The 24,601-nt window shown below is 47.8% G+C and overlaps 4 protein-coding genes across 16 annotated transcripts in view; 1 reads left to right on the top strand and 3 right to left on the bottom strand.

Annotated features, from left to right (window-relative positions):
- Positions 1-1,964, bottom strand: part of GABPB2 (GA binding protein transcription factor subunit beta 2) — a 57,484-nt gene extending 55,520 nt beyond the window's left edge. For 3 of the 11 annotated variants that reach the window (XM_031009886.3, XM_019022122.4, XM_019022095.3), the window contains exon 1: positions 1,306-1,641. The gene's annotated coding sequence lies outside the window, so the exon portion shown is untranslated. Of the gene's footprint in view, positions 1-1,305 lie in introns of all 11 variants that reach the window. The other 8 variants (XM_055358673.2, XM_019022084.3, XM_019022115.4 and 5 more) reach the window with 6 other exon arrangements.
- Positions 1,965-3,755: 1,791 nt separating this feature from the next.
- MLLT11 (MLLT11 transcription factor 7 cofactor) lies at positions 3,756-14,252 on the bottom strand. Of its 2 annotated transcripts, XR_008670568.2 has the most exons (3): positions 13,562-14,252; positions 11,727-12,988; positions 3,756-5,035 (listed from the first exon to the last, which is right to left on the bottom strand). XR_008670568.2 is itself a non-coding variant. In XM_004026615.4 (2 exons), the coding sequence occupies exon 2, from the start codon at positions 5,027-5,029 to the stop codon at positions 4,757-4,759; it is 273 nt and encodes a 90-aa protein (XP_004026664.1). In that variant the 5' UTR covers positions 5,030-5,035; positions 11,727-12,338; the 3' UTR covers positions 3,756-4,756. The 2 variants fall into 2 exon arrangements, 1 of the variants encoding a protein (XP_004026664.1); XM_004026615.4 differs by lacking the exon at positions 13,562-14,252 and having other exon boundaries at positions 11,727-12,338.
- Positions 12,664-21,298, top strand: CDC42SE1 (CDC42 small effector 1). Of its 2 annotated transcripts, XM_055358930.2 has the most exons (6): positions 12,678-12,801; positions 15,502-15,637; positions 16,292-16,608; positions 17,160-17,270; positions 17,963-18,053; positions 18,956-21,298. In XM_055358930.2, exons 3-5 carry the CDS (start codon positions 16,555-16,557, stop codon positions 18,035-18,037), a joined length of 240 nt encoding a protein of 79 aa, XP_055214905.1. In that variant the 5' UTR covers positions 12,678-12,801; positions 15,502-15,637; positions 16,292-16,554; the 3' UTR covers positions 18,038-18,053; positions 18,956-21,298. The 2 variants fall into 2 exon arrangements, with proteins under 2 accessions (XP_004026662.1, XP_055214905.1); XM_004026613.5 differs by lacking the exon at positions 15,502-15,637 and having other exon boundaries at positions 12,664-12,801.
- On the bottom strand, positions 20,303-24,596 carry C1H1orf56 (chromosome 1 C1orf56 homolog). The gene is made up of 3 exons (XM_019022035.4): positions 23,451-24,596; positions 21,800-21,846; positions 20,303-20,404 (listed from the first exon to the last, which is right to left on the bottom strand). Exons 1-2 carry the CDS (start codon positions 24,453-24,455, stop codon positions 21,826-21,828), a joined length of 1,026 nt encoding a protein of 341 aa, XP_018877580.4. The 5' UTR covers positions 24,456-24,596; the 3' UTR covers positions 20,303-20,404; positions 21,800-21,825.
- Positions 24,597-24,601: the final 5 nt, after the last annotated feature.

The following is a 24,601-nucleotide window of genomic DNA, read 5'->3' on the forward strand; positions in this document are numbered from 1 at the left end:
TTCAATAAGTGTGTGTTTTAATAATTCATGAAGTGCTTGAGCTCTTGACAACAAAGTACTCTATTATCCAAGATAATTAGAGTAATTACTTTTGTTTATTTAAGAATCTGGATGGGGCAGTTTTCTCTTTATTGTCATCAAAGCACGTGTGAAAATACATGCCTAAGAACATCTCTACTGGATTGGGTGGACCAAGTGATTAGATGAAAATATGGTCTTGGATGGCCAAAATTTTGTTACATCGTTGATAGTAAGCCATAGACTGTCCTTTTCCAAAGACGTTGGGTTGGGGGGGACCCCCTAGAGAGAAAGCCCTTTTGGGAAAAGGGAGAGGAATGGGATGACCTCTGGCTCAAGGAAGTATGTGAAAACAGGAGACAGCCAACGGAAAGAATTGCAATGGAAGAATCTATGGTTCTTTTAGTATTGCTCAAGTCCCCACTGGGCGGCCAGCTGTACAAACAACTGAGAAAGAAGCAGAGGCGAGGCCGGGAGCTGTGGCTCACGCCTGCAATCCCAGCACTTTGGAAGGCCAAGGCGGGCGGATCCCCTGAGGTCAGGAGTTCGAGACCAGCCTGGCTAACATGGTGAAACCCCGTCTCTATTAAAAATACACAAAAATTAGCCGTGCATGGTGGCGCACGCCTGTAATCCCAGCTACTCGGGAGGCTGAGGCAGGAGAATCGCTTGAACCCGGGAAGCGGAGGTTGCAGTGAGCTGGAGGTTGCAGTGAGCCGAAATCGCGCCACTGCACTCCAGCCTGGGTGACAGAGCAAGACTCAGTTTTGAAAAAAAAAAAAAAAAAAGAGCAAAAAAGCAGAGGCGGGGCCCGTACTGCTCTCATTCAGATTACCGAGTTCACTAGTAATCTTTCAGGTCATTATTAGGGTCAGATAATGAGAGTCGCCGTTTCCCTCTCTATCATAAACCCTACAGTTCCTCACACCAATGTCCGTCTGAAAGATGGGAACCAATTTGGGGCAGGGGGACAAACTCAGCCTCGGCGACAGGCCTCGGCCCCGGCTCCGCGCCGCCCCCTAGTGGTCACCTCCGCGGCCTGGGCTTCCCTTGGTCCAGCTCCCCAGCCCCAGGTCTTACACCCACCCCCTTCTTCACCTCCTTCCAGTCCCCTCCCCTTCCTCCCCGTCCCCCTCCCCCCGCTGCCCCCGCTTCAGTGACGGGGAGCCGCGAGGTCTGCACCCAGAAGTCCGAGGCTGGGCTGGGAAGCGGTGTGACTTCTCACGGCACTTTCCTTTCCAGCCCTGACGCCCCCCGGAGTCCACACATCTCTTCTTTCCTCCTCACCTCCTCGTCCGGGACGCTGCCGGCCACGCTTCCACGGAGCCCGCCAGTTTAGTCCCGTTTCCTTCTCTAGTTAAGACTCCCTGTCAAGGACGGTTACTTTTTGCCCTTTTCATGTGTGCATGTTTTGGGGGCCTTTAACCCCCCCTCGTGGAGAAACAGAGGCAACAAAATGGCGGACCCGGAAATGGCGCCGCGAGTAAGATTTCTGGCGGAGGAATCTGTGAAGGGAAAATGATCAGAAAACTCATACTCCCATTCTAACAGAAAGATGATGCACCCCCGAGGCTCATCGCCTTTCTGCTAAGGCACTTCTGAGGTGGAAAGTGCGTCACCGAGGCATGCTAGGCAGGACTATTTAACGGGGCGGAGGACTGCTGGTTACGTATCTTGCGCGTCTGAATAGTTCCAGCAGGGGACGGATCCTGGGTCTGGTGTTGGCGCCAAGAATCTGGCGAACCGCTGAGGGAGACTCGGATCGTGCGTCAGTCATGCAGATTGCGTCTTAACTCTTGGCTGCTGCTTCGGGGTCCGGGGCGGCCAGGTTTAGTTTGACAGGAAAGCCTCGTTTCCTTATCTCAACCTCGGCTGCAGCTGTTTGGGACGTTCCTGGCTTTGTGCATTGGGTTCTGGTGCCTGATGGACACATTTTTCCAGTTACAGCCCGAATGTAAGGACCCCAGAGCCAAGCTGTCAGTGAGAACAGTGAAACAAATAACTGAGTCATTTCTTTTTTTTCTTTCTTTCTTTCTTTTTTTTTTTTTTTGAGACGGAGTCTCGCTCTGTCGCCCAGGCTGGAGTGCAGTGGCTCGATCTCGGCTCGCTGCATGCTCCGTCTCCCGGGCTCACGCCATTCTCCTGCCTCAGCCTCCGGAGTAGCTGGGACTGCAGGCACCCGCCACCACGCCCGGAGATTTTTTTGTATTTTTAGTGGAGACGGGGTTTCACCGTGTTAGCTAGGATGGTCTCGATCTCCTGACATCGTGATCCACCCGCCTCGGCCTCCCAAAGTGCCGGGATTACAGGCGTGACCCACCGCGCGCGGCCTTTTTTTTTTTTTGAGACGGAGTCTCGCTTCGTCCGTCGCCCAGGCTGAAGTGCAGTGGCGCGACCTCGGTTCGCTGCAACCTCTGCCTCCCGGGTTCAAGTGATTGTCCTGCCTCAGCCTCCCCAGCAGCTGGGATTACAGGCGTCCGCCACCACGCTGGGCTAATTTTTGTATTTTTAGTAGAGATGGGGTTTTATTTTACCATGTTGGCCAGGCTGGTCTCGAACTCCGACCTCAAGTGATTCGCCCGCCTCGGCCTCCCGAAGTGCTGGGATTACAGGCGTGAGCCACCGCGCCCGGCCTGAGTCATTTCTTTTTGGAGGCCTGCAAGGGGATGGAGCATGAGTTTGCAAATCCATTTAATCACTTTATTTACCAAACAGTTGATCCCTGTCTCCACCCACCAATTGCCATGGCTGAAGGACTCTGAAGGGGCCCTTCAAAACTCAGTAAAAATAGAAAAGGACGCACTACTTATCCTTCCTGGCCCCATTCTTTGTTAGACTGGGACCGTCTTTAGATGTGGGCTTTTCATGGCCTAGAGGGAGGATTTGTCTTTTTTTCTCCCACCTGGGGACTTCTCTAGATCATCCTTATTTAGGGTATAGTGTCATCCTTATTTATGGTACACTGCCCAATTCTATCCTATCCATATTGGTATTTACAGTTTCTCTTTTGAGAGTTGGAGTCTTGTCTCATTCCCGTTTACATTCTGTTTGGCTCAGTGCTTTCCTATAGTAGGCACACAAAAACCAGAAGTTAAGCAGATAACATATTTGAGTGAATTCGTTTATCTTCTTAGGCACCTAGGAGAATTATTACCTGAAATATAATGTTGGTAGTCAGTGGGCAAGCAGAAGAGTGGTTGTACCTGTCTCCCTAACTACTTTTCTAATTTTAAGTTGATTTTGCCCTTTCATTATCTGTTCAATGCGAAGTTCACCATCTAATGTCTAAATGCCATTCAAATCATTCTTCCTCTAAGTTGAATATTATTATAGAAAGATAAAATGAGGCTGGGCTCAGTGGCTCACGCCTGTAATCTCAGCACTTTGAGAGGCTAAGGCGGGCAGATCACCTGAGGTCAGGAGTTAGAAACCAGCCTGGCCAACATGGTGAAACCCCGTCTCTATGAAAAATACAAAAATTAACCAGGCCTGGTGGCAGGCGCCTGTAATCCCAGCTACCTGGGAGCCTGAGGTGGGAGGATCCCTTGACCCTGGTGGGTGGAGGTTGCAGTGAGCGGTGATCCCCGCCACTGCACTCCAGCCTGGGTGACAGAGTGGGACCCTGTCTCAAAAATAAAAAAGAAAAAAAAAGATGTATAAGCTAAGTGTGAAAGCAAGGCCAATTTCTCAGATTTCTATGGCTTTTCTTGTGAAGAGAGAAAACTAGACTCCAGTCCTGGGATTGAATGTCTTTATTAAATAAACAAGTAAATGGTAGCACAAATCACCATCAATATTTTTGGAAGGATTGGGGACAAGATGTCGAGTCAGAATATAATTGTTCATTTCAGGGTCTCAATGTAGCTGAAGAACTGTGCCCACTGATCAGTATTACATATTGCAAATGCAGGAGGTAAGGCTAAAATAGGACTTATGCCGTTCAGAAGATTGAATTGAAACCTTAAAAACTATCATAATAGTAGGAATGCATGTTAAGATTTGATAACTTTCTTTAGCTAGAGTTTTCAACTCACAGTTAGGAGCAAAGTTGTAAAGTGAGTAGGTTTGAAGAAGGGACACTCCTTTGAGAAAAGAAATTAGCTACTTCTAAAATGATTCAATTATTTTCCCTATTTTCATTTTCCATAATATTTCCTCCTGTTTTATACCTCTAACTACCCTCCTGATTTCTTTGAGGAAAAAAAAGAATATAAGAAAGAGCAGGATCAAAAAAAAGCAAGAGACTTATCACTTTAGCCTTTTAGAAATACTGTTTCGTAGCAGATAACCTCAAATTAAAACTTCCGAGGTTTTCATCACCCCTTGAAGAAATATTTGTGTTTACTGCCCTGGAGCAGGAAATTAGGAAGGTTTAAGGAATCTCTGAAGCTGATTAAAATAGAGTCAAAAATCAGTCTTCCATTTTGCACTACTATACTACTCTCAGGTGTCCCCAGTCAGGCCTAGTTTCTGGAGTTAATATTTGGGGGGAAAAGGAGGAATCCCTGTGACCCAGTACTTCATTGCTTGAACCATTTACTTTGTGACTTGAGGGCTTTTGAGAGAAATGGAGTAGATAGATAGATAAATAAATACATAGAACTCAACTCTGGCAGATTCATCAGCACCACCAACACAGTAGGGAGAGAACAAGATTAAAATGGGAAAGGAGTGGAAAGGAAGGGGCTTGAGAGGGAAGACAATGAGGGCAAGGTGATGGGAGAGAGAAGTCTTGGCCTTAGAGCAAGTCCAGTTCGAAGGAGTGGATGCTGGCAATGGGAGCTCTCCAGAAGTTGAAGGTGCTGTACTCTAGGAGGCCATCACCTTCAGGGTTTTTCTCCTGGTCTGCTGCAGTTGCTTGCCCGATCATTTTGCCAACGCTGCTGTCTTTGACCTTGTAGGTGGCTGTATCTGACAGACCCAGGCCTTCCAGCTCCGACAGATCCAGTTCTGGAATGGGCATCCTCCAGAAAAGAAAGGAACTGTACTGGCTACTCACAGGGTCCCTCATAGCTTCCTAGAAAGAAACCACTTGTCAGTCTTCATGCTATAGCAACTTCTTTGTGGCCCATGGCCTTTCCTTGCTTAGATACTCCACATACCGGTAAAAAGGAATTTCTTTTTTTTTTTTTCTATTAAAGAAAGAAAATTGTATATCCTCCAATCCCACCAGTAAAAAGGAATTTGGGGAAGAAAAAAAAGAAACTCACCATCCCCAATTGCCTCTGGAGAGAATCCAAGTTCCCTTGGACAAGCTTCAGAAACCCTTTATTATGAATTTCTACTTTTTTTTTTTTCTGTCTCAATGAGACGGAGTCTTGCTCTGTCGCCCAGGCTGGAGTGCAGTGGCATGATCTTGGCTCACTGCAAGCTCCACCTCCTGGGCTCACACCATTCTCCTGCCTCAGCCTCCCGAGTATCTGGGACTACAGGTGCCCACCACCACGCCTGGCTAATTTTTTGTATTTTTTAGTAGAGACGGGGTTTCACCATGTTAGCCAGGATGGTCTTGATCTCCTGACCTCGTGATCTGCCTGCTTCGGCCTCCCAAAGTGCTGGGATTACAGGTGTGAGCCACCGCGCCTGGCCGAATTTCTACTATTTTCTAAACAACTTCCCATCTTGGAATGACTTATTTACCATCTATTGCATCAAATTGATCTTGGGTCTGATTTTCAAGGCCTTCCAAAATCTAGCCCATTCTTCCCAGCAGTGGTATATCCTCTGTTACAGTTATGCTCATTCCTGTCTTGCTTAACTCTCTCCATTCTCCACCTTAAAATACTTTCCACGTTTCAGCCGGGTGTGGTGGCTCATGCCTGTGATCTCAGAAGTTTGGGAGGCAGAGTGGGCGGATCACTTGAGGCCAGGAGTTTGAGACCAGCCTGTCCAACATGGGGAAACCCTGCCTCTACTAAAAATACAAAAAATTAGCCAGGCATGGTGGTTTGTGCCTGTGGTCCCAGCTACTAGGGAGGCTGAGGCACGAGAATTGCTGGAATCCAGCAGGGTGAGGTTGCAGTGAGCCTTCCAACCTGGGCAACAGAGCAAGATTCTGTCTAAAAAAAAAGACTTTCCACATTTCAGGACTCCATTCAAGAGCTCAGTGGCTCACACCTGTATTCCCAGCACTTTGGGAGGCTAAGGCAGGCGGATGGCTTGAGACTAGGAGTTCCAGACCTGCCTGGGCAACATGGCAAAACTCCATCTACAAAAAATACAAAAAATTAGCTGGGCCTGGTGGTGCACGCCTGTAGTCCCAGCTACTTGGGAGGCTGAGTGGGAGAATCACTTGAGCCTAGGAAGCAGAGGTTCCAGTGGGCTGAGATTGTGCCACTGCACTCCAGCCTGGGGAATAGAGTGAGACCCTGTCTCAAAAAACAAAAAGACAAAACAAAACAAACAAAAAACTCCAAGTCTATAGAGGAACCCCCGTTCCCCTAGCCCAAACTCCTATTATACTTAAAAATACTTGACTTTCTCCTGACTTTGGTTCAATAGCTCATGGTATGTGTGAAAAGGCCTTCCGTGACTTTTCTGCTTTCTATTTTCCTTCTTGCCTTCTAAATCCTACTATAAACTCACCTCTTCCAGATGACTTCCTTAAACTTTTACTCGGCTTCATCTACTCTATTTCCTCCAGCATCTCCCCCAACACCCTGTAGAGTTTTACCTAACTCCATCAGTTTGGGATTACAGATCACTGTTAATGTATTTTATGTATAGGGATGGCCTTATTGCCTTCTGAATGGGGAAAAGCAAAGGGCAGTAGAGAGCAAGCTAGAATCTGAGAAAAAGAAAAAGCTCTTTGACAAATTGACCCCTTTTCTTACAACCAGAGTATGAATAAAAAACTGCTCAAATAGTCCCTGAGGGTTTGGCAGAGCTATCTTGCAATTTAAAAAGCTAAAGCAAATTTTATGAAATATTAACTCAGAAGGCCTAAAACCTCTATGTCATTGACCCAGAGACATGTACACAGGGTACCAAATACATTCAAGAAACACATGCATGCAAGCATATGTGGCATTAAAATCAAGTCAAGAACATAAAATAAGACTACACAGAAAATTGAAGTTAAAGTGCTATTCACTAATGTTAATAGTAATGAAATTTTTGATTTAATATAGTATGGATTTAATTATCAAATACTCCAAATTTTGCAAAAGACCCCTTTTTTGGCTAGCTTCCCCTTCCCCTCCACAAATGCTCTCCACCCCTACTTCATCTATCTTTACATCTATCATTATCTTAAAACGGTATCATTTACTTAAAGGGTTTCAACAGTGCCTTGTACCACAATATATATTCAATAAATGCTTCCCACTATCCTTCATTTTAAATTATCCAGGTATTTTAGGCAAAGGCAATATCTAATTATCACTCTGTTCTTAGAGATACATGATTAGCAAATATGTAGATTAGAAAGATACACTCTCTCAGAGCCACACAGACACGCCCAAATATCCTTTGTCCAGACCCTTTGTGGGCATCCAAGGCCTACTCAACAGGGCCTTGCTGTGTCATGCTGCCACCATGGGGAAAGGGGGAGGACAAGGTGGTGGTAGAGGGGAGCGGAAGCTCTCTGGCATCTCACCACGCGTGCCTCAGTCAGAGCTTGGATTTTCCTATTAGCATTCCCTCACCAGTTCCACTGAGTTGCAAATAAGCATTCTTTTCCAGAATCTGTCCCCATACCTAGGAGTTTCCCCAAGGGTAAAAACCAATCTACTTTCTCTGTACACAAGTGGTGGGCTTTGTACACAAAGCCATTCAAGGCTGCTGATTAACTTTCCCTCACTATTTAATTAATACCTTGCCATTCCCATATATTAGCCCACAGGTAAGCCTTAACAATCCATTTCTCTCTAGCCTACCTCTCCTTCAGAACAAAACCCAGGTGCTAAAAGAACTTTCCTGGCCAGGTGCAGTGGCTTACGCCTATAATCCCAGCACTTTGGGAGGCTGAGGCAGGCAGATCACGAGGTGAGGAGTTCAAGACCAGCCCAACCAACGTGGTGAAATCCTGTCTCTATTAAAAATACAAAATTAGCCAGGCATGGTGGCGCATGCCTGTAATCCCAGTTATTTGGGAGGCTGAGGCAGGAAAATTGCTTGAACCTGGGAGGTGGAGGTTGCAGTGAGCCGAGATCTCGCCATTGCACTCCAGCCTGGGCAACAAGAGCGAAACTCCATCTCAAAAAAAGTAATAATAAATAAATAAATAAATAAATAAATAAATAAATAACTTTCCTGTGCTGTAACAGGGGTCTCTTTTCTCTGATCCCAGTGCTCGAGTATACTGATGATAATGAGAGCAAATGGATTGGAAATCCATTTGGATTTAAAGTAAAGTTCAGATTGGAAGAAGGTCTTTTAACAGAATCAGATACTCTTCCATGCGTTAATGGATCTATCACTTTCTCTACTCATTCTACCCAAGCCCTGCCTGATATTATAGGACTATTAGAGCTGCCTACAGCCTCCACCCTGCTACTTACTAGCCAAGGGTCAAGAAGCATTAGTTGTGGTCGGGCGTGGTGGCTTACGCCTGTAATCCCAGCACTTTGGGAGGCCGAGGCGGGTGGATCACGAGGTCAGGAGATCAAGACCATCCTGGCTAACACGGTGAAACCCCGTCTCTACTAAAAATACAAAAATTAAGCCGGGTGCGGTGGTGGGCGCCTGTAGTCCCAGCTACTTGGGAGGCTGAGGCAGGAGAATGGCGCGAACCTGGGAGGCGGAGCTTGCGGTGAGCTGAGATAGCGCCATTGCACTCCAGCCTGGGCGAAAGAGCAAGACTCCATCTCAATAATAATAATAATAAATAAATAAAAATTAAAAAAAGAAGCATTAGTTGAAATGTTCCCAAAGGAGCAGAAAGAACATTCTATCACCTCCAAAAACAGAACCCCAAGTTTCAAAAGGCCTTTCTCCAACACACCCTATTGGGTCTCACCAGGCCAGAGACTCCTAAATAATGGCCTTAAATAGGTTCCAAAATACTCCAGTATAATGTGAAATGACTGTACTAAGGCAGAAAAAGAAAGTGTTAATCTAGAACACAGTGATGTGTGAGAGTGTGGGGGCTTCAGGAATGGTGAGTGGTAGGCTAGGATGTTTTTAATGTTGAAAGTGAATTCTGAGTTGTTCTTTTTCTTCTTAGTTTAAGTTCCAAAATAAACCCTGGGAACTGAGCATTACTCAGCAGAGAAGCTGCTTAGAAGGAGGGTGATGCCGGGATTGCAGCAGGGTCGGGGAGCATGTTGGAAAGGTGAGGTCATCATCCTATGATACCCAACTCTGATAATCTCCATATACTTTGCAGAGACGTGTGCAGAAAGAGAGCTACAAAAAATGGTTGTATCCATTAACCAACCACCCATTGCTTAAATCTGGGACTATAGAGATTCTAAGAAGCATACCCTAGGAGTCAATACTGTTATGGACTTGTGGCTACAGGGATTCTTACTGTTACCAGTTATTTTCACAGCTAGCTGGGTTCTTTTCTCTATCCTCCCTGACAAGTCTTCTCCAGAATGAGCTTAGTATAATGCAGGGCACATTATAGGCTCTTTAAAAAATAGAATCATGGGGCCAGGCGCGGTGGCACACGCCTGTAATCTCAGCACTTTGGGAGGCCGAGGCAGGTGGATCACAAGGTCAGGAATTCGAGACCAGCCTGGCCAAGATAGTGAAACCTCGTCTTTACTAAAAATACAAAAATTAGCCAGGTGTGGTGGCAGGCGCCTATAATCCCAGCTACTCGGGAGGCTGAGGCAGGAGAATCGCTTGAACTGGGTAGGCGGAGGTTGCAGTGAGCCAAGATTGCACCACTGCACTCCAGCCTGGGCAACAGAGCGAGACTCCATCTTAAAAAAAAAAAAATAGAATCATTGGGGGAAAAATCATAGAATTTTAAAACTAGAAGACATCTTAGAAATTAATGACTTGGGAAGACTTCCAGCCAGTTTGTATAGAATCCAGGTCTCATAATTCCCAATCTGATCCCTTTTTGTGTTGTACATGGATAGTTGCCAACAGCTTTATATAACCCTATACCAGTATTCCCAAAACTTAAAAGAATTCTTAGTTGCTGAAAAATAGATTTTCCGTGGGTTAGGTGATTGTTCCTGTAATTGTGATCTGAATGGGGAAAAGCAAAGGGCAGTAGAGCAAGCTAGAATCTGAGAAAAAAAAAAAAGCTCTTCGACAAACTGACTCCTTTTCCTACAATCAGAGTATGTATAAAAAACTGCTCAAACAGTCCCTGAGTGTTTGGTAAAGCTATCTTGCAATTTAAAAAGCTAAAGCAAATTTTATGAAATATTAACTCAAAAGGCCTAAAATCTCTATGTCATTGACCCAGAGACATGTACACAGGGTACCAAATACATTCAAGAAAGACATGCATGCAAACATACGTGGCATTAAAATCAAGTCAAGAACATAAAGTAATACTACACAGAAAATTGAAGTTAAAATGCTATTCACTAATGTAAGTAGTAATGACATTTTTGATTTAATATAGTATGGATTTAATTATCAAATACTCCAAATTTTGCAAAAGATCCTTTTTTGGCTAGCTTCCCCTTCCCCTCCACAAATGCTCTCCACCTCTACTTCATCTATCTTTACATCTATCATTATCTTAAACGGTATCATTTACTTAAAGGGTTTTGACAGTGCCTTGTACCACAATATATATTCAATAAATGCTTCCCACTATCCTTCACTTTAAATTATCCAGGTATTTTAGGCAAAGGCAATATCTAATTATCACTCTGTTCTTAGAGATACATGATTAGCAAATGTATAGATTAGAAAGATACACTCTCTCGGAGCCACACAGACACGCCCAAATATCCTTTGTCCAGACCCTTTGTGGGCATCCAAGGCCTACTCAACAGGGCCTTGCTGTGTCATGCTGCCACCATGGGGAAGGGGGAAGGACAAGGTGGTGGTGGTGGTAGAGGGGAGCAGAACCTCTCTGACATCTCATAATGTGTGCCTCAGTCAGAGCTTGGAATTTCCTATTAGCATTCCTCCACCAATTCCACTGAGCTGCAAATCATTCTTTTCCAGAATCTGTCCCCATACCTAGCTCCTGTGGGCTATACTGATTTCACTATGGAATCAGGCAGTTCTCCAACACAGAGGCCCCCACCTTTCCTACCCTAGGCTGCCTCTTTCTTTGGAGCAAAGATTCGAGGTGGAATGAAAGAGATTATCCAAAGAAAGGTCAGGATTACACCCAACATTATCCCATATAACCCCCTCCCAAACTCCCTCCTACAGAGAAACATAGAACACTACAGAAAAAAATTGCAAGTATAGGGAAGTAGAGGACAGAGAGATACAGTAGGACTAAAAATTAATCAAACAGCTGGTAAAACAAATTATGATTTGAAAAGGAAAATAAGTAGACTGAAGATATTAAATACACAGGACAATAAATTACAGAAAAGGATACTTGAAATAAGGAGGTAGGTGCTGAGAAATAACTACAAGTAAATTGTTAGAAATTAATGGTCTGTATAAGGTAACAAGGCATGGATGCTGTGAAGAAATAACTACCCATTGTTCATAGCGCCCCCTTCTCTCCTCTTCAGCTGTCCCCCACCTTATGTGGGGTCTTTCAATCTAACCATAAGCAGCCGCTCTTCTATCTTTGCAGCCCCCTGCCCCCCTCCCTCAGTTTGGTTTACCTGTTATCAATCAATTACTGGCGTGTTCCAAAGATGGAGGGAGTGCCTCGGGAGCTCCGGGGTCTGCGCTGGGCTGGAGAAATACAAAGCTGTTGGGGCTTTGACGGCTTTGTCTTCTCACTCCTTTTCCCTCTTCAGTGACTGAGTCTGTCAGTTCACTCTCCCCCTGCAATGCAGCCCCTCCTAAGAAGGGCGGAAGGATTCCCCGCCCCCTCCTGCCTGACTCGGCTAATTCAAGTGATAGGTTCCAGAACACTTGAGGGAAGGAGAGACGATGAAAGCATCTCCCTAGGCTCATTGGTCTGCGCTATTATTCCCGATCTCTTCCAGCACCCCCGTGCTGACTGGGGGCCCAATGAATGAGCAGTTAATTGCCCTCTAATTTTAGGTCCTCTAATTTATGGATTTGAAATCTTAACTCTAGACTACAATGGAAAGGAGGAGTGTTCCTTTATTCCACAATTTAAGGACTTTAGGTTACAAAGTATTTTTAAGAATCAGAGTATTTTTCCACCCCTTCTCCCAATGCCTGCTCCTCCAGACTCGCCTCTCTACCCTCACAATGGGTAAATAAACCTAGTCCTATTCCATTTTGGGTAGAGCACAAGAAATTTGGGGTGGGGGGCGTGCTTCTGCGAATCTCTGAACTTGGTTAGGTCTGGGGGTTTGGGGGGCTCCGCTTCGTTTTGCCCCGAAATGCCTGGCGAGTAAAGGGAACGTGAGATTCCGGGGGCCCCAGCTTGGGTGCCAGGCCCTCATCTAGGTGTCCGCATTCTCCAGTTCTTCCCGCAGGGGCGGCGGCCTTGAGGGGCTGCAGAGGTACCCTCCCACGTCCCGCGCAGTGCAGTGCCTCCGCAGTCCAGAGGGTAGCAGTGCGCCCGGCTCCGAGCCGGACGGGTTTCGTAATCGCGTCGCCGCCGCTTCCGCCCTCAGCCGGCCCCACCTCTGCCGGGTCGTACTCGGCTCCCCCACCTCGCCGCAGAGCTAGCCCGGGAAGCCCACACTGGCGGCCACGGAGCAGAGTCCCTCACCCCCACCAGCTGTAGCTGAACGTCTGGATGGTGGAGAAGAGCAGGTGAGGCCGTGCAGTTGGTCCCCTGGCCCGCCTGCCGCGCCGGCCGGGCCAGGCGGAGACACACCGGATGCGGGGTGTGGGGGAGGCGGGTGTCCTGGGCTGCAGAGATGCTGGGGTGGTGGGAAGGGGGTGCGCGCCCGGGGTGGCCGTCGTCATCCACGCTCCTGGGGTGCGCAGGCTGAGGCCGCTGAAGAGTAGAAGGAAAAGAAGGAACTGGAATGTTGGGGGAGGTGGGAGGGAGAGGGTCCGAAAGATTCCCAGAGAGGTCTCAATCCGGTTAAGGGTTGGGAACAGCAGAGAACTTCTAGGTAGAATTGTGTAGTGGGGGGGAGACAGATATGGAATCTGTGTGATTGAATATATTTGGGGAGGGGAGGCTTAGGGCCTAGCCCTCTTTCCTCTTAAGCCCCCAGAAGACCTTTCCTGGGGAAGGGGAAGGTTGGTGTTGGGCCTGTCACTTGGCTGAAATATGGAGTCCACTCCGCTTCTCCAGAGTCCCTCAGCAGCCCTCCATGTCTCGGAGTCTCCACACAGGGACCAGCTGCTGCCCCGGGCTTCTAGCCAGAATTGCCCATGCCATTCTCTCGATTCTTTCTTTCTCTCCAGCTGCTTCATGTGAGGGCTTGTCAGGCCGCGGGTTGGAGGCCTTAGGGCCAGAGGCGGTGGGACCGGGAGAACCGGTTTGGGGCCCGAACAGGACCAGAGAACTAGCCTGTACATCCTTCCTCCCTGGCACCTCTTTCCCATCCCTTCTGCTCACCTCTCAACAGCTCTGAGACCCTCAAGTCCTAGTGTGATCTTGGTGGGGGCGGGGGGTGGCTTTCCCGGTTCCATATTTCACTCTTGCCATTTGGAACTCAGAGTTCTGAGCACCACTTGGCTCTCAGGACGTGGCCTTATGAGGTCTAATCCTCATCCCTCCTGTTGTTTTCTCAGCCCCTTCCCTATTCACTGTGGGGTTGGATTCGGGTGGCTCTTCCGCCTGGGCTGACCAGCTCAGGACTTCATTTTTCCTCAACCCACTCTCTTCTGGCTGCTGTAAAGAAGAGTGGCCGCCAGTGGCTCTTACTTCCTTTTCTGGCTTTGTTCCCATCCCCCACTGCCCTGCGCTACCATCACATTCACCCTGACCTGTCTTCTTCACACTCTGACCCCACCCTCAAGTTTCAGAGACCCTAATGTCCTAGGGAATGGAATTTCCTGGTCACTTCTCGTCATCATTGGTCATTTCATGCCAAGTCCCACACACACGCTTTCCCTCCACCCAGCTCTGGTCAGGTCCCTGGAAAAGAAACAGAAATGGCCTTGTTCTCTCCACTGCCCCTTTCCCTCTCTCATTCTCCTCCCCCTCTCTTCTCTTCCTTCCCAGCACTATCCACCTCTGTCCCTCAGCTTTGAGCCGAGTGGGGGATGTTGAGGGAGAGTCCAGTCACAGTACAGCCTGCCTGCTGGTGTTGGGGGTTTCCTCTAATTCTTCATTTTTCCCCAACCCTTACCACCTGCCACCACCACCATCAGGACAAACCCTATGACTGACTCATTGACGTCCCACTGACCACAGCTCCCCTCTCTGGACAGCGTGTTTTAGCTTCCGCTCCTTCTGGTTACTCCTCCCTTCCAGTGGTGAGAAGAGAAGTAAGAGAAAGCCCAGCCTCCTGGGTTCTCCCCTCCCCTAGAAGCTACATTTGAGTGTTTGTGTGATCTCATCTCCAGGCTGTTAAAAAAAAAAAAACCTCTCCGTGTGTGTGTGTGTGTGTGTGTGTGTGTGTGTGTGTGTGTGTGTGTGTGTGTTTTGTATTTGAGACAGGGTCTTGTCCTGTCACCCAGGCTGGAGTGCAGGGGTGCAAACATGGCTCACTGTAGCCCCAACTCTTGGGCTCAAGTGATCCTCCTGCCTCAGCCTCCCCAGTAGCTGGGATGACAGGCACATGCTACCACACCCTGCTATCTCATTTTTTTGTGTGCGTTTTTTTTGAGGCGGAGTTTCGCTCTTGTTGCCCAGGCTGGAGTGCAATGGTGATCTCGGCTCACTGCAATCTCCGGTTCAAGCGATTCTCCTGCCTCAGCCTCCCAAGTAGCTGGGATTACAGGCATCCGCCACCACGCCCAGCTAATCTTTTGTATTTTTAGCAGAGATGGGGTTTCACCATGTTGGCCAGGCTGGTCTGGAACTCCTGACCTCAGGTGATCCACCCACCTTGGCCTCCCAAAGTGCTGGGATTACAGGTGTGAGCCACCACGCCCGGCCTATCTCTTGTTTTTAAATCAGTCTAGGGTGCCAAAGCATCAGGGTTCCCCGCCTGCAAGAAAGGGAGATTCCTGTTCATGTTAAAGTGTCATATTTATGAAACTGCCCTTTTTGGAATCTTTGAGGTTGTCTGTACTACAGGACTGGGGAAATGCAAGTGAGTCTAAGAAGAACCCAGATGTGTCCTACCCTGGCTGGCAGTAGTGAGAAGGGAGGAAGTTCTTCCTTGGACACTAGTACTATTGGAAAGTTCCTTATGTCTGGTTCACTGATGAAGCTTGAGGATAGAATTGGTGAGGAGGGAGGGGAGAACAGGTCACAGCTGGAGGGGAGCCTGGGCCCTATAGGGTGTGAGGCAGAGCAGAGTGGCAGATAGGACATGTGGACGGTGGGGAAAATATTCCTCATGGGACAGAAGATACCTGGCACATGTACCCACAACCTGTACACAGATGATCTGTACTGGACACACGTGGAGATATGGCCATGCCATGCATGTGCAAACAGAGGTGTACACACAGGAGTGCAGTGATACAGGACACAGATAAACAGAATGTACAGAGCCTTCAGGAAGGATCTCAAGGTCAGGTAATAAAGGAACTGCTGACTGGCTTCTGGGAGGGATTGGATTTCACTGGAGGGAAATCAGGAGGAATAGGGCAGCAAACAGAGAGGGAAGAAATTCCTTACTGTAGAAAGTCTTTCCTGAGGGCCAACCTGCCAGTTAGTCTCCTAGGACCTCAGTGGTCCAGGGCTCTCCTGTTCTTAAAGAAACTCTAGGCGTTCAGGGCAAGGTAAGAAAAAAGGCAGGGACAGGGTGGAGACCTTGTTTGTCAGAACAAAAAACCACTATTTCCTCTTCAGAGTCACTTAAATGCCCCTCCCCTTCTGCCCTAAACTCAGAGAGAAGGGAGCTGGAGCTTGTATCACCCCAAACTTTGCTAATTTCTGCCACTATCCTTTGGTCCTCGCCCATCCTCTTAACTCTAAGTGCTTCTAGCCCCCTTCCTCTCCCTTGGTACCACCAGCCACTGCTCCTTAACCCCTTGGTGTCCTTTTGGTTCTGTTCCTTTTTTTTAGAGTCAAACTGAGGTTCATAGTGTTTGGGAATGAGTGTTGGTGTACAGGTCTAGGGCCTCTCAGGGAGGACTGGGAAGATATAGGCTCATCAGGAGGTTTCTCAAGGATTGGGGGAGGGGGAGATTTCTCACTGATCTTTCTTTTTACTTTCTTCTAATCCAGGGTTCCGAGTCTGAGGAAGACATAACCTTGTGCCTGCCTGCCCACCTCTCTCTCTGGTCCTGTTCATCTCTCAGGCTCTGAGACACTGACCTTCACTGCTCAGTTAAAGGTTCCAGGGATTCCACTTTGTCTGGACCCATCCAGCTGAGTGAACCCAGGGTGGTGGTGTATCTGGGGAGAGTGAGGAGTGGGTTGTCCAAACACCAGGGAAAGAGCCCTTTGGGGCCTCAGACAGAGGAGTGAAGCTGGAACCATCAGGGAACATGAGTGAATTTTGGCACAAACTGGGCTGCTGTGTGGTAGAGAAACCCCAGCCGGTGAGTCTCCCCACCCCCCATCCTAACCCAAAGAGCAGGCAGTTACCGTGTGCTGTGAGGTAGCCACACCATCTAGGATCTGCCATCTAAAAAAGCACACTTCTTGCCTCCCTCTGTGTCAGGAGCTTCTATGGTCAGGCAGCTGTATATGTGGAATAAAGGGGACTGGGTGATGGAAGAAGTGAATAGTCCTAGCTATTACCTCCTGTTCCTGTCCATTCTGAGCTGGGTGGGGTTTGTAGGTGGAGCTGCATACCTGTCAGTTTTCCCCATTATTTCGTCATCAGTCAGAGGTGACTTTGACATGTCCTTTCTTTGTCCAGTGTTCACTCTGCAGGCCACTGCCCTCACTACTCTGGTTCATGTCTTCTGTGTGCTTTTGCTGTTCCAGCTTTTGCCTTTCATGCCCTAGTGATTTCCCTGTTAAAATGCCACATCCCCTCTTCCCACCAGGCCCTTAGCTTTTCAGTGGTTTTGAAGACTCTTTTCCCTTCCTCCGTGCTGACTGGAGGAGGGGCCTTAAGACATGACTCCTTATCTTCTTCAAGCAGAAGAAGAAGAGAAGACGGATTGACCGGACCATGATTGGGGAACCAATGAATTTTGTCCACCTGACTCACATTGGCTCAGGGGAGATGGGGGCCGGAGATGGACTTGCCATGGTAACAAGGAAATGGGGAGAGGTTGATACGGGGGTGAGGTCTATAACCGTTCCCTCTTTTTGAAAGTTCAAGCTAGGGACATATGAAAATACTCAATGGGGAAGTAAAAACCTGGGATTCTAGTCCTGGTCACCAGTTGTGGAAACCCGAGACCTGGCATTTTAGGTGTCTGGGCCTAGGTTCTCTCATCTTTACAACTTAGCAGATTGTTCTTCATTGGGATAGGGGGTATATATCTTAATAGTTGGAGGGCTTTTTCCAAAAACTTATAACTCTCCCTTCTCCTAATTAAGAACTGCTATCTCAGTGCCACAGTAAATCATATATTTAGGAGTGTTGGGACAGGAAAAAAGCTGAGCACCTTCATCCTAAATAATGTCTAAGATGCACTTCTGTTCCCAAAATAAGGGAAATGGGGCTAGAGATAGTCTTTTCTCAGATCCTGAAACTCAGATATATAGGGGAGAATCCATTGTGAGGGAATATTATTAGTAAAAGACCCATTTTACCTCATCCTCACGAAGGCCAGTGTGAAAAGAGGCATTGAGACTCCCCTAGGAGGAATGGTGGTTAGCAGATGGCTGCTATTGTCAAGGAGATGGCGTCAGCCTCTTCCCTGGAGGGCACAAAGTAGAGTTCTTACTGTAGGATATGAAGACTTACGAAGGTGTCTCACATCTATTTTTTTACAGACAGGTGCAGTTCAGGAGCAGATGAGATCCAAGGGAAACCGAGATAGGCCATGGAGCCATTCTAGGGGCTTATAGCTCCAATAATGGAATGGTGAGTGATTAGAGAAACCCATCCAACACCTCAGCCCCCATAACAGCACAACCTGATACCCTGACTCAGAACCCTGATCTTATGCAAGAAAGGGAGGTGTGGCCGGGCATGGTGGCTTATGCCTGTAATCCCAGCACTTTAGGAGGCCGAGATGGGTGGATCACTTGAGGCCAGGAGTTCAAGACCAGCCTGGCCAAAGAGGCAAAACCCTGTCTACCAAAAAATACAAAAATTAGCCGGGCACAGTGGCGTGCTCCTGTAGTCCCATCTACCTGGGAGGCTGAGGCATGAGAATCACTTGAACCCGGGAGGCGGAGGTTACAGTGAGCTGAGATCGCGCCACTGCACTCCAGCCTGTGTGATAGAGCGAGACTCTATCTCAAAATATAAAAAAAGAATGGGAGATAGGGAGGAATTAGAAGGGAAGATTCAAGAATGTAGGATCTAGGCCGGGCATGGTGGCTAACGCCTATAATCCCAGCACTTTGGGAGGCCGAGGTCAGCAGATGACTTGAGGTCAGGAGTTTGAGACCAGCCTGGCCAACATGGTGAAACCCTGTCTCTACTAAAAGTACAAAAATTAGCCAGGCATGATGGCACACGCCTGTAATCCCAGTTACTCAGGCGGCTGAGGCCGAAGAATCACTTGAACTCGGGAGGTGGAGGTTGCAGTGAGTCTAGATTGCGCCACTGCACTCCAGCCTGGGTAACAGAGTGAGATTCCGTCTCAAAAAAAAAAAAGAATGTAGGATATAGAAAGACTAAGAGGGTGTTGTGCAGACAGAAGTAAAGAACACACTGTGGAAATAGCTTAAAGTCTGCACTAGGTAGTGCCTTCTTCCTAAAGCCTTGGTTTTCTTTGAGGCTAATCTTCTTTAAGAAAAACTTTTTTTTTATTTCAGGTTCTGCCATCTTGAAACCCCCATTCTGTTTCCAGCCCAGAAGAAATGCTGCCCCTACCAGATCCCTCCTTGAACCAGTGATCTAAGGACCCCTCTTTTCCCTATCTGCCTAACAGTGCCTCACAAGGCTTGGGGGCTGGACTCCCTCTACTCCCTCTGGCTATAGCCCCTCCTGGAGATGGGGTCAAGGCAGCAGGACTGATCAAGTGACTACTGGTTAGCCAGAGGAGCTCAGCTGAAGCCCTGGAAACCCTCAGGTCTGAGATAGGAGTTCTCTAGGAACCTGGAATGAGTTCCTGTCTCCTGAATGATGGTCTGGGTGCCACCTGTTTTTAAACTCTTAAACCTGGAACTCCTTAAATGGGGTAGGTGGGTGAGATTATCAAAGCTGAAGCTGGCTTTGCTGAGAAGCTCCCTACCTCCCTGCCCTTCTCCTCCTTCCTCCTGGAATGAACTAAAGCAGATGTCAAGCAGGGGCTGGTGGGGGTGCCTACTCCCTTTTCCACTCTATCTTTAGATTTCAAACCTTAGGCTTACAGCCCCTCAATATCTCTCTGCTAACACCAGTGTCTCTTTCTCTAGTTAGGCCTCTAATCCTCTGTTTCTATTTACCAGCTTCCCAGCAACTTTCCTTTTTTAAAATATTAAAAATTTAATTCAGGTTCTCTTAATTATCCTCATCCTGCTGTTGCCTCCGCCCTTAACTCTATCCCTATTAGGAACCTTGTTTCCCACCGAATAAGAGTTAAGGTAAGAGGTAGCTCTTCACCTGATGACATTCCATTTAAGTTTTGGGGCATCTTTCCTGCCCTCTGCCAACCTCCCTGCTGGCCCAGGTGAGAGGAGGAAGAGGGGTCTGGAGAGAAACCCAAAATGCGGCAGAACTAGGAGTAACTCCATCTCAAGGTGGACTTCTGATCATTGAGGATGGTGAGATAAATAGGTTGAAAACAATCATCTGTGAGTTTAGGAGTCTTAAGATCCTCACAGCACGGGAGCAGGGAGAGGCTCTATCTAGAACAAGGTTTCACAACCGAGATGCCTTTGACATTTTGGGCTGAAGTGTTCTTTGTAAGGAAAACCTGTTTCCTATTTTGTGCATTACAGGATATTTAGCAGCATCCCTGGCCCACTCTAGTTATGACAACCAAAAATGTCTCTATACATTGCCAAATTTCTCCTAGGGGGCAAAATCGCCTCCATTTGAGAACCACAACTCTAAAGTCAAGATATTTTTCTCTGAAGTGATTTCTGCTTGGCACGCTACCCTCATCATGTTACTCATCTTAAGCCCGAGCCATGGATCAACTAGGAGCCCATATAAATGAGGCTCAGTAGGGCTGCACATAATCTCCAAACAATTCTTTATTCAGTGTTTTGCTTGTGTTCGCATGTTGCTATGATGGACAGGTCCCCCTCCTCCATTCTCGCCCTCTGGAGAAGTGGTTCCTGCAGTGTAGAGATATGAACAGGGTATGGTAGGATTGGGGAAAGGGGAGAGAGAAGCAGTAGATACACTCCTTATCTTCCCCAAATTTTAAGCTCTATTTCTGTGCCCTAGTCCTAGACACACATTAGACTCAGGGAGTTTTGTCTGAAGACCAGGTCCCACTGCCCCCTGGCTGAAGAGTCTGCTTTAAATGGGAAAACAACGTAGGAGCAGGGGTCTTTAGGCACTTTCAGTATTCTCAGGTGTTCTTCGTTCTGGCCCTTCCAGGGTAATTAGGAAGGCAAAACAAGACAGATGAGCTCCTGCCTGCTCTGAGACAAGAAGGGTGGGGTCTCATTAGCTTTGCAACAGGAAACATCCTGTTTTATGGTAGTGGGGTCAGGAATGTAGGAACTGGTATCCATTCTGCCAATTCCACCACCCATTCAGTTTGCTTATCCCTACAGAACAGTGACTGAGGTTCTATTCTTTTTTTTTTTTTTCAAATTTCCATGTATTTTCTGCCATTTTTCAGGGTCTAAGATTGGTCATACATTCCCAATTTACTCTCAGTTCCAGTCAAGCTGGTTGCTCTGAAAGTAACCCAGCTTGTTGCTCTAAAATACCTCAGTAGCCTGAGTGTTATACTAGAGATCTAAAGGGTTAACAGGATAGGGTGGAAAGGTTAGAGACTCCTAGAAATCTCTGGTCACCGTGATCTTCGGCCTCATTCTAATACCTGTTCTTTGGACACAGTCTTTTTCCTTTGGTGCTCTCTTGCCTTTAGCTACCTTCTCTAATACGTATGCTACCATCACTAATAAAGTGATGGGAATGGGTTTGAGAGTCGTAATTTATATTAAAAAGTTGTTGGACTTTTAAATACATTTTTTCAAATAAAAAATTAAGCAAAATAGTTGCACAGTAATCATTGCAGGTGTGTGTTGGATTAAAGGATGGATATAGCTAATGAAGATGACTCCTCAAAAGTGGCTGAGATGGAATTTTGTACCAACATTGCCCTTTTGAGGAGAGAGGGCCAAGCATGAAGGCAAGAAGACCACTGTCATCTTTCAAGGGCTCTCAACTCCTTGTTCTTCCTACTCCCTTTTCTTAGCTTTATTTGAGATTTTTCAAGCCTGTAAAAGAAGTACTTGTTTTAAAACAATGTTGGAAATGAGGAAAATGAGCAATATCAACATTTTATCCTGAGGGACAGGGAGTAGGAAACAAGCCAGAGGCTGCTAGTTACATAGTTCAGTCTTAGGGATGAAGGGATTTATGTCTCTCCTCCCTCAGGTACCTCTGTAAAGAAACACAAGACCAAACAATGTGTTTTCCAGTTTTGTTTTTCTGTACTAAAAATATCTAGTGGGTGCTAGGATTGAAAGGGCAAGAGAGGTTGAGATACTGACATCTCCTCATGTGGATGAAGTGGCCATTACCTCTGGTTTCTGTCTATCTGCGTAAGGAAAAAAAATAGAGAAAAAGGGAAATTACAACCACATCTATATTCTTTTCCCTTCCTTGCTTCATCTCCCCCTCCCACAAACCCATATTCCCTCAACCCTACTGCCCACCCCTTACTTATTTTTGTATGCAATAATGGTATTGGACACACAAGGAGAAAAACAGAAACAAGCAAAATGACCAAGTGTAAGCTTTATCACCTTTCCCTCCTCAAAGTCCTATCATCCGTATCAATTGAGACTACCTTATCAAGTCAATCAGAACCTTTGCTAATTCTGGGAAAAGCGGAGGACTAGCCTTCCTTGTCCCGGAAGGACAGTACTCCCAAATGGTAGTGGTGAAGAGAGTGGGCACTGGTGTCAAACCTGGTTTAAATCTCGTGGCTCTGCCACTTACTAGCTTTGTAAACCTCAGTTTCTTCATCTGAAAAGCAGGGATAATAATACCTCATAGGATGTGAGGATCGATTCAGGTAAAGTGCACATAGTAAGACCTCAAATTTTGGCACTTGTTGCTGTTAAGCTGTATTAGGTCAAAACTATTAATTGATTAAGATCCTTCATATCTGTTAATTATCTGTGCATCAAAAAGACTTTATGGGCCGGGCACAGTGGCTGATGTCTGTAATCCCAGAATTCTGGAAGGCCAAGGTGGGCAGATCCTTGAGCTCAGGAGTTGGAGACCAGCCTGGGCAACATAGCGAGATCTTGTTAGCCAGGCATGGTGGTGCACGTCTGTAGTCCCAGCTATTCAGCAGGCTAAGGTGGGAGGATTGCTTGAGCCCAGAAGATGGAGGGTGCAGTGAGTTGTGACTGCGCCACCACACTCCAGCCTGAGTGATGAGAGAGAGACCCTGTCTCGAAAAAAAGTCTTATGGTCAGGGGCACAGTAGCTCATGCCTGTAATCCCAGCACTTTGGAAGGCTGAGGCAGGAGAATTGTTTGAGCCCAGGAGTTTAAGACCAGCCTGGGCAAGATAGCGAGATCTTGTCTGTGAAAAAAAAAGAGAAAGAATTTCCAGGGCCAGGCATGGTGGCTCATGCCTATAATCCCAGCACTTTGGGAGGCCGAGGTGGGTGGATCACTTGAGGTCAGGAGTTCTAGACCAGCCTGGCCAACATGGTAAAATGCTGTCTCTTCTAAAAAAAAAAAAAAAAAAAAAAATTAGCCGGGCGTGGTGGTGGGTGCCTGTAATCCCAGCTACTCAAGAGGCTGAGGCAGGAGAATTGCTTGAACCTGGGAGGCAGAGGTTGCAGTGAGCCAAGATCACGCCATTGCACTCCAGCCTCGGCAATAAGAGTGAAACTCTTGTCTTGAAAAAAAAATATTTCCAATCTTAACTATTAACTATTTGGTCAATAATCACCTAATGAGCAGTAAGACATTTTACCTAATGACCAACCAGTAGTTGCTCAATAAATAATAGGTGGAATCAATGGCTAACAATGTGAATAACTAATGCATGTTATGAATCAATAACCAGGTAAGTCAGTAACAGTTCACGTAAGCAACACTGGCTGGCTTAGCAACTGGGTTTTAGATACCAGGACTTTTCAGATCCGTCAACAAAGACCCTGGCTCATCACCAAACACTTACTGGTTGCATCTCTGTGAACACTGAAGAGAGGCTATTCCAAATATCCTCCAGGCCAATCCTGACCCGTTTCCAAAAAGCCAGGGCTGGGCAGGGGCTGGTGGGTGGCAGGCTGGGACTGCTTCTGAGGTGGATGGTGGGGAAGGAGGTAGTGGTGGTCCTGGTACTGGTGGTGCTCTGAGAGGCACAGTTGGTGTCAGTACAGAGACTTGTGTCCAGGGGGCACTCTTCCCGAAGTCGGTTGCAGGGACATTGTTGATAGGTGCAAGGCTTGTGCTCCGTGCGGAGCTGGCTCAGCGCCCCAACTCGAAGGCGCCCGGAAAGGCCGTGCAGCTTCCCAGACCGGCTCCGGCTCATGGTGCCCGACTTGCAGTGGCAGTGCCACGGGCCCCAGGGCATCAGCACCAGCCGCAGATCCTCAGGAGATGGCATGGCTGTGGGTGAGGGTGACGGCCACCGGCTCGGGGTAGACCCAGGTGTGGACCACTGGCTCAGGGTGGCCTCCGAGCCTGGCAGGTCCTCAGTAGACCTCCCGGGGGAGCGCGGCAGGCTTGAAGTCAGCCTGATTTCAGGCTCCTGACTATTGGCTATAAACCTCGTGCTGGAACTCCCCGCTGTATTGGGAGTCGCACTGGGAAGCTCTCTGCTGGTGCTATCCTTTCCGGCATTAATCACAACCCCCTCTTCTGAAGACCCATCCTCCTCGTTAATGGCGGACGACTGGCTAAAGCCGGTGGACACCGTGGCGGCCAAGAGCTCGGCAGCCGCTGGTCCAGCCAGGCGGTCGGCGTCGGCCATGGCATCATTCTCGTCCTCTAGGATTATCCTTGTCTTCCGGGGAAGACCAGTCCGGGCGGTGCTCCGGTAGCTGCGGGTCATGGGGCCCCCAAAGCGTAAACTGACCCGCTGCATTTCGGTCGGAGTCTGGGTCAGGCCTTGGGCCCCCGCCGCCCGGGGACCCAGATTCAGCAGCAGGACCCACAGCAGCGCGCCGGCGGCGGGGACCATGGGGCTGGGCTCTTGGGGTTGGGAGGGTGGCCAGTGAGGCAGGCCCTGCCTCCTACCTTCGCTCCCTCCCTTCTGCTGTAGACCCACTGGGTCGTTTGAACCAAGGCCCGCGGGGAAGGGGGTGGGGTTCGACGCGCAGGCGCGCT

Source organism: Gorilla gorilla, chromosome 1, assembly GCF_029281585.2.
Source record: "Gorilla gorilla gorilla isolate KB3781 chromosome 1, NHGRI_mGorGor1-v2.1_pri, whole genome shotgun sequence".
Classification (NCBI taxonomy): Eukaryota; Metazoa; Chordata; class Mammalia; order Primates; family Hominidae; genus Gorilla; species Gorilla gorilla.

Coding starts and splice junctions, on each gene's coding strand:
- MLLT11 (XM_004026615.4), bottom strand. CDS start 5,029: ATGAGGGACCCTGTGAGTAGCCAGTACAGTTCCTTTCTTTTCTGGAGG.
- CDC42SE1 (XM_004026613.5), top strand. CDS start 16,555: ATGAGTGAATTTTGGCACAAACTGGGCTGCTGTGTGGTAGAGAAACCC. Junction 16,609..17,159: donor TGGTAGAGAAACCCCAGCCG/GTGAGTCTCCCC, acceptor TTCTTCAAGCAG/AAGAAGAAGAGAAGACGGAT. Junction 17,271..17,962: donor CCGGAGATGGACTTGCCATG/GTAACAAGGAAA, acceptor ATTTTTTTACAG/ACAGGTGCAGTTCAGGAGCA.
- C1H1orf56 (XM_019022035.4), bottom strand. CDS start 24,455: ATGGTCCCCGCCGCCGGCGCGCTGCTGTGGGTCCTGCTGCTGAATCTG. Junction 21,847..23,450: donor TGTTCACAGAGATGCAACCA/GTAAGTGTTTGG, acceptor TTCCTTACGCAG/ATAGACAGAAACCAGAGGTA.